Below are 13397 nucleotides of genomic sequence, written 5' to 3'. Positions count from 1 at the left end.
TGAAGTTGTTGAACTGTCCAACCTCCTCGTGAGAGCACAAGGTAGCGCCGATACAGTAATCAATGTAGTGGAGGAAAAGGTGGGGGATGGTGCCGGTGTAACTACGGAAGAGGGACTGTTCCACGTACCCAACAAAGAGGCAGGCATAGCTGGGTCCCATGCGGGTGCCCATGGCTACCCTTTGATTTGGTCAAAGTGGGAGGATTGGAAGAAGTTGTTAAGAGTGAGGACCAGTTCAGCCAGGTTGATGAGGGTGTCAGTGAAAGGGTACTGGTTGGGACAGTGTGAGGAGGAAGAAACGGAGGGCTTAGAGGCCTCCATTGTGGTGGATATATGTGTACAGGGACAGGGTTTCCTTGATGAAGATAAGGCACTGGAGGCCAGGGAAACAAAATTCTTAGTGGAGGTGAAGGGCATGGGTGGTGTCCCAAATGTAGGTGTGGAGTTCCTGGTCGAAGGGGGACAGGATGGTGTCAAGGTATGCAGACAGCAGTTCAGTGGGACAGAAGCAGGCTGAGATAATGGGTTGATTGGGGAAATCAGGTTTGTAAATCTTTGGTATGAGGTAGAATCAGGAGTGCGGGGATTGCAGATGATGCAGTTGGAGGCTGTGGATGGGAGATCTCCAGAGATGAAGAAGCTATGGATGGTCTGGGAGATGATGATTTGGTGATGGGAGGTGAGGTCATGATCGAGGGGGCGACAGGAGGAGGAGGAGGAGGTGTCTGCAAGTTGGCATCTGGCTTCAGCAGTGTAGAGGTCAGTGCGCCAAACTACCACAGCGTCCCCCTTGTCTTCTGGTTTGATGGCGATGTTGGGGTTGGAGCGGAGGGCTGCATATTGCGAGGGCGGGAAGTTGGAGTGGGTGAGGGGGGTGGACAGGTTGAGGTGGTCTATGTCACAGCAGCAGCTAGAAATGAACAGGCCAAGGGCGGGTAACAGGCCAGTAGGGGGTGTCCAGGTGGATAGGGTGTGCTGCAGGCGAGAGAAGAGGTCCTCGATGGGTGGGTGGGTGGGAACCTTGATTGAAAAAGTGGGCTCAGAAATGGAGGTGGCAGAAGAAATCACAACGCTTGTCGAACTCATTAATCCAGGAGCACAGACGATGAAGGTGAGACTTTTGCTGAGGACTGAATGTTCATCCTCAGTAAGGGGGAGGTCTGGGGGAATAGTAAAAACATGGCAGGGCTGGGGGCTAGGACTTGGGGTGGGGGCAGAGACTGCCACTGGAGTGGGCGTGATTATGGGGGTCGGGTGTGACGTTATTCCCAATTCCTCTGCCTCTGCCGACCAATTCCACCATCGAAAATCCCAGATGGCCTCCTTCTTAAAAGACCACAATTTCCCCTCCCACATGGTCGACGATGCCCTCCAGCACATCTCCTCCTCTTCCTGCACATCTGCCCTTGAAACCCACTCCTCCCAATGCAACAAGGACAGAATACCCCTGGTCTTCACCTTCCACCCACCAACCTCTGTATACAATGCATCATCCTCCATCACGTCCGCCACCTACAAACAGAACCACCACTAGGGACATGCATTTCGGAGAGACTATCTACCATGAGAAAGGTCCCCAAGCCCTCAGTTTCTTCCTCCTCACGCTGTCCCAACCAATTCCCTTCCACTGACACCCTCATCTGCTTCGCTGAACTCCCTTGTCAGATCCACTGCCCCCACCAGCTCTCACCCCTCTCCTGGCACCATCCCCTGCCACCGCACGAAGTGCAAAATCTGCGCCCACACCTCCCCCTTCACCTCCGTCCAAGGCCCCAAAGGTTCCTCCACATCCAACTCAAATTCACAAACATCATCTACTGTATCCGTTACATCCGATGTGGTTTCCTCTACATCAGGGAAACAGGATGCCAACTTGCAGATTGTTTCAGAGAACATCTCTGGGACAATTGCACCAACCAACCCCACTGCCCTGTGGCTGATCACTTCAACTCCCCCTCCCACTCCACCAAGGACATGCAGGACCCGTGCCTCCTCCATTGTCAAACCCTAACCACCAAACGCCTGGAGGAAGGATTCCTCATCTTCCGCCTTGGGACCCTGCCACCACACGTATTAATATGGATTTCACCAGTTTCCTCATTTCCATTTCCGTCACCTTATCCCAGTCCCAAGCCTCCAACTCAGCACCACCCTCTTGGCCTGTCCATTGTCTTTCCCATCTATCCGCTCCACCCTCCTCTCCAATCTGTTACCTTCTCCCCCACCTTCATCTACCTATTGCATTCTCAGCTACCTCCCCAGTGCCAGTCCCACCTCCTCCCATTTATGTCTTAGCCCCCTGGCCACAAGCCTCATTCTTGATGAAGGGATGAAGATAATGACAAAAAATTACCATGCAGACACATAAATTACATTCTAAAGAGTAAGAATGGAAGGTCCAAGTTCATTTATTATTTAATGCAAATGCCAATCAGTTGTCAAAAAAGTTTGGGTGAATGTAAAATTGTTTTTAGTACGAGTTGAAAAGCAACAAGGGATATTCCTACTGTCCTAACCAACATGCCTCTCAGAATTAACTGTACCAAAAAGCATATTTTCTACTCATTTGTGACCTGTGGGATTTAAGCATGTGAAATATAACTACTGCATGTAGCTGCAGGATAACTGACTATACTCCATACAATTCATTCATTGTAATGTTCTTAAGAAAGTTTTGGGTATGTCATAAGGCACTGTACAAATGCAAATTCAGTTTTCCTGCTAACATATAAGACAAGAAATTCATGCTATTGTTTATAAACATCAATTAATCTACTGTCATATCTAATTTGTTCAATTACATCTAACTATAAATCAGGAGTTCTAATGATGAGAAATTTCAGTTTGGAGGACAGATTGAAGAAATGGGTATGTTCTCCCAGGAGATAAGACATCTAAGAGGAGGTCTGATGGAGGTTTTCAAAACTATAAAAAGACTGGAGAGAACAGATAAGGAGAAACTGCTCTCGCTCATAAAAGAATCAAGAACCAGGGGCATAGATTTAAAGTGATTTGCAGAACAAGCTGATGCAAGTTGAGAAAAATTCTTTCCAAACAGCGAGTAGTGAAATTAAGTGAAATGTAACAGCATCAACTAAAATACTAGTATTTTGCATGCCATAAAAATCTCTACAGGATTCTCTACTGGATTAATCTTGCAATGGATGCAACTGAAATAGCATGTTGTGACACACCTCTGTTCCTACATCAAACTTAGTCATTCTAATCAATGAGCTACCATATCATAAAACACTCAATCATCACTGTTTTCCCATAAGTCCATTGCCCACTTTGTGGTGCCTATGTCTGGGAACTTGCAGGCTATTTGTGATGTGCACACAGATATAATTCTCACCACTCACATCATGAAAATGGGCATAAGATACTTATTGGCCGCAAAACTTTAAATGAACTGAAGTTTACAGAGCATTAAGGATAGCAGACTGGCCAGGAAAGCATTAGATAACTGAGCCTGGAAGTGTCATGGGGTTACAAAGACATGGTTGAGGTTCTTGGCATCAGATGTATTGAGATTGGGTAACACTGGTGATGTATGGAGACAGAATTAGGCCTGCTTTACATTATACAATGAAATTTTCAGGGTGGAATTAACCATTCTGGTTAAGCCTAAGACAATGGTCAGCAGTAATAACCTCTTCCACATAACCTCTTCCAGATCAAACATGTATCAGGTTTTATTTAGACTTCCAAGACGTAGTAATAGTGTCAGTCATAATTTACTTTGTAACCTAAGCTGGAAAAATCAAACAGGGAGAGGAAGAACAAGAAAGATGTGAGTTCAAGCACCATAAGAATAGAGAATCAACAAATGATACTGCTAAAAAAGCTATAATAGCAATAACAGCAAAGTTATGTTAAGTTTGCCTGAAGATCTCCTGTCTTTGCCTGTCTGATTCTGAAACTTGCAAATCTACGAAATATATATGAATGTTGTCATGTCCATAATCTCCATTATAATCCTCTCCTGGTATCACAAAAAAATTACAATGGCACAACTTGAGAGGTCTTGCTTGATTTTTCATTAACACAAATACATAACACATTTAAAGAATTCCAATCTTACTTGCTCAATAGTGGCTTCCTTCTCCTTCCTTTGTGATTTCAGGCTCTCACTCCAAATTGGCATTAACTTTTCAATCTGTTTTTCATATTCCATCTACGATACAAAACAAAATAGACATTATTTAAACCTTTTCTTTTTCAACTTTCTTAAAGTTTTGCTTGAATAACATGTAATGCATGGTATGTGATTAATAGACAAAAATAGAAATTGCTGGAAAAGCACCGCAGGTCTGGCAGCATCTGTGGAGAAAAATCATAGTTAAATGTTTTAAGTCGAGTGACCCTTCCTCAGAATGGATTCATATGAGATATGAGATATGTGATATATACTTTTATCACTCTCATTTCTTGTAGAGTTTGGATTTAGAATTAGTACATATAAGTTTTGATAAGTTAATTGTTACTTCATACACACATATCAGTCTTTCTGGAGTCATGATTTTATTTCAACCAGTCTGAGAGAGGGGGAACTGCTGAGGTGACAATGGGAATTTGTTTGCACTGGGAGAATTTAACAAGTGAACACAATAAACATCAAAAAGTATTAGCTTGCTTGCTGTTTAGTAAGATAAAAGTTATTTTTTCCTTACAAGAAAACCACGTGGTTAGAAAGGTTTGGTTCATCAGTTTGCAGAATCCTGGTTGAAGTCAGATACACAAAACAGTTTCTGAGAGAGAAAAGAGTTAGTCATAGAGTCTGACAGCACGGACACAGCCCTTTGGCCCAAACTGATCCATGCACTTGCCCATATTCTTCTAAACCTTTCATTTCTACGTATAAAGTGCCTTTTATATGTTGTTAATGTACCCACCTCAACCACTTCTGCTGGTAGCTTATTTCAAATGCATACCATCCACTGTGGGGAAAAAAAAGTTGCTTCTCAGGTTCCCACTTATTCTTTTCCCTCTAACCTTAAACTGATGCCCTCTAGTGCTCGATTCCCTAACCCTGGGGAAAATACTGAGTGCATTCACCCTGTCCATGCTTCTCATGATCTTCTGCACTTGTTTAAAGATCCTCCTTCGGTCACCTATGGTCCAAAGAAAGAAGACTTCGCTTGTCCAACCTCTCGTTATAATTAAGACGATTGAGTCCTGGCAATCTTTTGAAATCTTTCCACTTTAATAATATGCTTCCCATTAGAAGGTGATGAAAACTGAACACAATACTTCAAGAGTGGCCTCAACATGTCCTGTATAACTGCAACAAAACTTCCCAACTTCTATACTCAATGCCCTGACTGATGAAGGTCAGTGTGCCTTCATCGTTCAATCAATCTTTGGATTCATTCATTCAGAAAAGTTCGGAAATAAGTTACCTCCAATGTAAGGATTTAAACTTAATACTTCAAGACTAGAAGTGTTCAACTAAAACCCAAAGGAGTTATTCGGAGTTGACAGTCTAGGTTTCATAATTAAATCAAGGAAGTGGCTACCAAACTCTCAAGACCAGGGATTGAAGGAAACAATTAAAATAAACAATTAAAATAGTTGGTAGGATTAGGGAAAACCCAAAGGCTTTCTATAGGTATGTCAGGAAGAAAAGGATGATGAGGGTAGGTATCGGTCCAGTCAAGGATAGTAGTGGGAATTGTGTGTGGAGGCGGAGGAGATCGGTGAGACACTAAATCAATACTTTTCGTCAGTATTCACTCAGGAACAGGACATTGTTGCTGATTGTTGAGTCACAATTAATTAGAATGGACAGTTTTGAGGTATGTAGGGAAGAGGTGTTGGAAATTCTGGAAATGATGAAAATAGATAAGTCCCCTGGGCCTGATGGCATTTATCCTAGGATCCTCTGGGAAGCTAGGGAGGAGATAGCGGAGCCAATGGCCTTGATTTTTATGTCGTCGTTGTCTACGGGAGTAGTGCCAGAAGACTGGAGGATAGCGAATGTAGTCCCCTTGTTCAAGAAGGGGAGCAGGGATAGCCCGAGTAACTATAGGCCAGTGAGTCTCACTTCTGTTGTGGGCAAAGTCTTAGAGAGAATTGTAAGGGATAGGATTTATGAACATCTGGATAGGAATAATGTGATCAAGGATAGTCAGCATGGTTTTGTGAAGGGCAGGTCGTGCCTCACAAACCTTATTGAATTCTTTGAGAAGGTGACCAAGGAAGTGGATGAGGGTAAAGTAGTAGATGTGGTGTATATGGATTTTAGCAAGGTGTTCGATAAGGTACCCCATGGCAGACTAATGCAAAAACTACGGAGGTATGGCATTGAGGGTGCATTAGAGGTTTGGATTAGGAATTGGCTGGCTGGAAGGAGACAGAGGGTAGTAGTTGATGGTATAGGTTCATCTTGGAGCGCAGTTGGGCGGCACGGTGGCACAGTGGTTAGCACTGCTGCCTCACAGCGCCAGAGACCCAGGTTCAATTCCCGCCTCAGGCGACTGACTGTGTGGAGTTTGCACGTTCTCCCCGTGTCTGCGTGGGTTTCCTCCGGGTGCTCCGGTTTCCTCCCACACTCCAAAGATGTGCAGGTCAGGTGAATTGGCCATGCTAAATTGCCCGTAGTGTTAGGTAAGGGGTAGATGTAGATGTAGGGGTATGGGTGGGTTACGCTTCGGCGGGGCGGTGTGGACTTGTTAGGCCGAAGGGCCTGCTTCCACACTGTAAGTAATCTAATCTAATCAGTTACTAGCGGTGTACCACAAGGATCTGTTTTGGGACCATTGCTGTTTGTCATTTTTATAAAGGCTGGGTGAGCAAGTTTGCGGATGACACGAAAGTCGGTGGAGTTGTGGACAGCGAAGAAGGATGTGGCAGGTTACAGCGGGATATAGATAAGTTGCAGAGCTGGGCAGTAAGGTGGCAAATGGAATTCAATGTAGCTAAGTGTGAAGTCATTCACTTTAGTAGGAGTAACAAGAAGATGGATTACTGGGCTAATGGTAGACTACTTGGTAGTGTGGATGAGCAGAGGGATCTTGGTGTCCATGTACACAGATCTTTGAAAGTTGCCACCGAGGTAAATAATGCTGTGAAGAAGGCATATGGTGTACTCGGCTTTATTGGTAGAGGAATTGAGTTCTGGAGTCCTGAGGTCATGTTGCAGTTGTATAAGACTCTGGTGCGGCCTCATCTGGAGTATTGTGTGCAGTTTTGGTCGCCATATTATAGTAAGAATGTGGAGGCATTGGAACGCGTGCAGAGGAGGTTTACCAGGATGTTGCCTGGCATGGTAGGAAGATCGTATGAGGAAAGGCTGAGGCACTTGGGGCTTTTCTCACTGGAGAAAAGAAGGTTTAGGGGAGATTTGATAGAGGTGTACAAGATGATTAGGGGTTTAGATAGGGTTGACAGTGAGAACCTTTTTCCGCTAATGAAGTCAGCTGTTACCAGGGGACACAGCTTTAAATTAAGGGGTGGTAGGTATAGGACAAATGTTAGGGGTAGATTTTTTACTCAGCGGGTTGTGAGTTCATGGAATGCCCTGCCAGTAGCAGTGGTGGACTGTCCCTCTTTATGGTCATTTAAGCGGGCATTGGACAAGCACATGGAGGTTATTGGGCTAGTGTAGGTTAGGTAGGCTTCGGTCGGCGCAACATCGAGGGCCGAAGGGCCTGTACTGCGCTGTATTTTTCTATGTTCTAAACCTATAGATGTGATAGAGAGATGAACTCTCTCTGATGGTTGAGTCCTGTAATGTGATGGTGTTAGGATTATACTTTTAGTCTGTGCATTAAAACCTTTCGAATTGCATTTTAAATAAAAAGAATTTGCTTTACTCTCATTTTTTTTTGGATAAGCAGCTTCTGGTTTAATGTTGAAACCAAGTTTGCAGCATTGCATGTGTTTCAGTGAAAGGCAAATTAATTTTTGTTAAATGAAATGAAACAAAATGTGACCTTATCAAATCAGAATCTGGCTGGCTAAGTATTAGAAAAAAAACAAAATTGCACATTTCAACTGTGACATCTGAAATCAGTTCAGTTGAACACCACAGCTCAGATCTAGGCAATGGAAACACATCAATTAGTCAGCATGTCCATGTGAAGCAAGAAACACCATGTCAATTGAATGATACACGTGGTGGAACAAGCTACAGGTTTTCTCAGAGCATGAAGTCTAACCCTTATAGCTTTTCCTGTAAACTCACATCTCTGGATACATGCTTTGGTCATAAAGTATTGGTGCTGGGTGCTAAGTTTAACTACTACCATCACATCAGTTTGACCTCACTTTCTTTCCCCTCCTCTTTCTCCAAGGAGTAAAGATGGGAAACCACTCTGAAGAGGAAGGTGAGAGATGAATAATTGAAATTCATAGACACTCATGAATGGCAATAATAAAACACAAAAACAATAATAATTTTAACAGCAACAGTAACTGAATAGGTATATCATTTTAAACTGCTTCCTCCATCTGCTAAATAAAATGTCTTCAAATTGGTTATCCAGTTAAGTGGTATAGCTCTATCGTATTGAGAATCTATTCTCAAAACTTGCCCATCTAATTATCTTGAAATCAGGCAGAACAGAGCAAAAAATCTATCTTAGTCTGTATTATTACTCTTGATTTTGGAATGGTAATGGACTGTAATAAATACTGTAAAACAATACTGAAGGTCTGTATGAAATGAATATGATGTAGGGGTGCTGGTGTTGGACTAGGGTGGACAAAGTCAAAAAGCAAGTGTCACCGGGCTATAGTCCAACAGGTTTATTTGAAAAAGTAAGCTTGACGTCTAAAACTCCTAATTTAATTCTATTACCAGATAGAGTTAAATGGATATGTGAAGTTCAGCCCCACTAATAAATACATTTCAGAAAGGTTTCATTACCCACCTTTGAACTTGCCCTTCAACGTTTACTCCATTTATGTAGAAAACTGCACCTGTAAGATATGCAATCCCCATTTCTCTTGTAAGCTAATTTCCAAAGTAGATACTAACTGGTCTCTACTCTTCCTAAAATAATCCTGACCAGTTTGCATTTACTATAAGCTTGGAAGGTGTATTACCAGTTTTGGTTGAAACTAGCTGCTTTAGAAATACTCAACCACTCTCGAACTGTTGGTCTGCTTCAGTTTAATAACTTGTTCCCTACAAACGTTTGGAGACTTATTTTGTTTAAAAAAAACCCCAGCTTCTATTTTCTCCACCCTACATTTCACTTTACGTTATATGTCTATAGTGAATACATAATGTACATTTTAAAGTACCTTTGGAAACAACAATGAACATTTTCACTGTTTGAGGATTTAAAAAAGCAAGAAGTAGAACAACAGCAGAGACATAAAACATAAATTTGAGTATTTAAGTAGAAAGGCAAAACATAAAGCAAAAGGAAAGACTTAATTATATCTTATAAAGCAACCACAATGGCAGGGGTTGACACAATGTTGCCATATATAAGAAAAGATCTAAATGCAAGGGATAGGGTTCAGACAAGCAAAATGATGATTCCAGATTTAGAACAATTTGTTCTCATAAAAGAAGTGGGAGTGATGAGATTCAAGCTCCCTTTAAAGTCACAGAAATCATTAAAACATTTTTTTAAAAGCCTGACCAACTCTTTGATTACATTTAAGGCTATGTCTCCTGGTACCTCCAAAAAGTTCACATTGGCACACATCTTCAACATTGAGTGCAACAATTTAATAGGAAGATCACACTCCTCTGTGTCAGTCGTCACCTCTCCCCCCTCATAGCACCCTGGGTTCTGCATTGTAGGAGTTGTTTTCAACTGTACACAATTCTCATTAGCACCCTACCTAACACTGTCTCAGCTGATCTCCATCTCAGCTTATGATTAACTATGTCGTTGTTTGCCTATCTCATTTTGCTCATCGAGGAGCTTTCTCATGTTAGGAAATTGTTACACTCAATGTCAGCTTTAAGTTGCCTGGGTGGAAGATGAGCTGTTTGTCCAGCTTGCATTAAGCCTTGTAGGCCTTAAACAGAAATACTGGCATGGGAACATGGTGGTGCATTGAAGTGGCAAGCAACTGGAAGCTCAGTGTCATTTTTGACAACTATTGGTGAAAAGCCGAACTATTGTGAACTATTATCGTGCTGCACACAGGCACCTGATTTAAATAGTAACAACTTTCGATCCATCTCTCCATAACCTTTTAATGATCGTCAAACATTATATGTTTTTAAATGAATTTATAGACGATGCTCCAACAATAGGCTGCAAAAGAGAATTCAAATTCTGAACATCCTCAGTTGAAGTGTGCCTGTTTTCTAACCTAGACAGCATACTTCACACTTACGCAAGAGATTGCCATCTAGTGCAGTAAACATTAAGCTAAATGAAGCATTGAAGAGGGAAGTAAATCAATTCATGATTTAGCAAAGCTTGCAATTATAAAAGGAGTTAGATGAAGGAAAATTCTGAAAGGAATAAACTCTGTCAGATGAATTGCCCTTTGGGGGCCCTATGCTATTTTTTGGTGATCAGTTCATGTACAAATCAGGAGGACAAAATAACTCTTTTAATTAAAAAAGTGGCATATGCCCAAATTTCTCCAGACATCCATAATGAGACATTACACATTTCAAAATCACATGATTGCATAATTTAATTAACAGTTAGTAAGTACTAAGAAAACATTTATGACCACTTGTTAAAAAAGTAATTTTTCCCCCCCAAATAAGTCTTGTTCCGACTTCAGCAGTGGGAGAAAAAATTAAATTTTCAAAAAAAATAAGAGCAAAGTAAATAGCAGAAAAGAATAAAAAGAAAAACAAAAGTAACGAAACAATGGAGTTGACGACAAAAGTGAAATGTTAAATAATCAATTACAAATAAAGTTGACTTTTTACTGCAAGTAGCACCAACAAGAAAAGCTTGCTGTATATAAATGATAAAAATGCATTAATTGAGAAAAGCGGATGAGCGGAACCAGGATGATATTCTATTCACCTTGGAATTCTGAAAATCGTGTCTTTATTTTCTGGAAAGTATTTAGGTGAAAGGCCAAAGTCCACAGTGGAAGACACAAAATGCAATGCAAAATCACGCAATTGGAATGCAGAAACTTCATACAGAAAGACATAGGTATCAGAAAAATGTTTTGGACTCAATAAGCAGCACATGGATAATTGAAAAGCAATTAACAGCTCATGGACACTATTAGCATTTTTGCTTTTTCAGTCTTCACAGATCACACAGCAAGTCGAGCCTAATAATGTTATCTAACATTATTAGTATCAGTGATTACAGAAATCCCCCGATATAGCATACAAGTATAATAATATTTAAAAAAAGACCTAGAATAGATAAATTTATTTCTCTACTACTTTCCACAACATATTTCATAAGTACCACCAATAAAGTGGCAAATTAATTATTTCACACTTTACCCTGCAAAGGCATATGCACAGTTTTGGTGCTCTAAACTCCCCCTTCAAATTTTCCTTTTATGACTTATATTTATTTTTCTTCCCTCAAAACCTTTTCCTGGGATTAATCTCACAATGAATATGCATGGTACAGAATGCTACCATAAGTCAAGTAAATGAGAAGAGTGTTGAGAAGATGTGTTCTCATCCAGATGGTTATAGGGTCTGGACTCATTACCTGAAAATGGTGGTAGAGTCAAAAACATTCAACCAGTTTTTAAAAATATTTGGACCTGGAGTGCTCAACCCGACAAGCTGACAAACCAAGTACTGGAAAGTGGGATTAGGCTGAATAGCCTTTTTGGGCAACATGGATACAATGTAGCAAAATGTATTATAAATTATTATCATTCCATCAACAGGAATGCCATTCAGTCCATCGAGCTTATCCCTCTTCAGAAATCAATCAATACCAAAACTGACTTTTGCCTTCAGTACTCTTGTCCAGAGAAATCCAACTCAGGCTTTGTGTGAAGTTCTGTTTTCTGAAATTAGGTGTAAAATTGTCCTTTAAGAGTTTACATGTGATTATTTGAATCAATGATCCAAGCAATGTTTATGTCGTTCTATGTGGGTAACTAATGCCTGCTAGACAAATCATCAACTTCTTCACTGATAACTATCAAAGTTGTACCAGGGGCATGGGAACTTCAATTGTAGTTGCAGTGTCCAGGAGGTTGAAAGGAGTGAAGTCAAAAACGATGTTTCAAGGTTTCAAGAGTTCACCGGCAAGCAGGAAGGTGGTTTGAAGTGTGTCTTCTCAACACCAGGAGCATCCGGAATAATTTGGGTGAACTTGCTCAATCAGTTTAAACCCTCCCAAAGAACATAGCAAATTCCACCCCCCACCCACAAGTATATTGGTACCCCTCTGGTTCAGGTTTAGACCATCCTGTTTGTAGAGGTTCCACCTACCCCAGAATGAACCCAATTATCCAGGTATACGAAACCCTCCTTCCTGCACCATCCCTGTAGCCACGTGTTCAATCCCTCTCTCTGCCTATTCCTCGCCTTGCTGGCACATGGCATGGGCAACAAACCAGAAATAACAACTCTGTTTGTTCTAGCACTAAGCTTCCACCCTAGCTCCCTGAATTTCTGCCTTAAATCCCCATCTATTTTCCTACCTATGTGGACTACAACTTGGGGCTGCTCCCCCTCCCCTTCAAGGATCCCAAAAACATGATCCAAGACATCACGAACCCTGGCACCTGGGAAGCAACACACCACCCCATGAGTCTCTCTCATTCCCACAGAAACTTCTATCTGTCCCCCTGACTATGACATTCCTAATGACTAATGCTCTGCTCATCTCCCCACTTCCCTTTTGAGCAACATGGACAGACTCTATGCCAGAGACCTGTACCCCACGGCTTAGCCCGAGTAATTCATTCTTCCCAACAGTATCCAAACTGGTATACTTGTTATTGAGGGGAATGGCCACATGAGGTTCACTCCATTGCCTGCCGGTTCTCTTTCCGTCCCCTGACTATAACCCATCTGCCTTCTTTTTGCATCTGAGGTGTGACTACCACCCTGCAACTCCTCTCAATAACTCCCTAGCCTCCCAAATGATCCGAAGTTCATCCAGCTCCAGTTCCCTAACGCGGTTTTCATGATGCTGGAGTTGCACTTCCCACAGAGGAAGTAAACAGGGACACTAATGGTGACCGTTATCTCCCACATTCTGCAGGAGGTGCAGTCAACTGCTCTAACCACCATTTCCACTATTCGAAATTCTCAAAGAGACTGCAGAAAAATAAAAGAATTTTTAAAAACTAGTTACCTTACCAATCCGGTGCACAGAATCTTTTTTTTGTTTACAGGAGGATGTACGAGAGACACTACCCAAGTAGTGTTTCAGGTAACACAACCATCCAAATACAGAGGAACCTCGATTATTCAAATATCAATTCCCCAAATTTTGGATAACCCAAATAAGGTCTCAAGGTCCTAT

At 41.7% G+C, this 13397-nt stretch overlaps 1 protein-coding gene across 5 annotated transcripts in view; it reads right to left on the bottom strand.

Moving 5' to 3' along the window:
• The window catches only part of kiz (kizuna centrosomal protein), a 202420-nt gene that overhangs the window by 165196 nt on the left and 23827 nt on the right, over nt 1-13397 (bottom strand). For all 5 annotated transcript variants that reach the window (XM_072581417.1, XM_072581418.1, XM_072581419.1 and 2 more), the window contains exon 4: nt 4085-4177. In XM_072581417.1, coding sequence (XP_072437518.1) covers nt 4085-4177 — 93 coding nt within the window. The remainder of the gene's footprint in view (nt 1-4084; nt 4178-13397) is intronic.

Source organism: Chiloscyllium punctatum, chromosome 11 (assembly GCF_047496795.1).
Source record: "Chiloscyllium punctatum isolate Juve2018m chromosome 11, sChiPun1.3, whole genome shotgun sequence".
NCBI lineage: Eukaryota > Metazoa > Chordata > Chondrichthyes > Orectolobiformes > Hemiscylliidae > Chiloscyllium > Chiloscyllium punctatum.
This window is presented reverse-complemented; position numbering and strand designations above follow the sequence as displayed.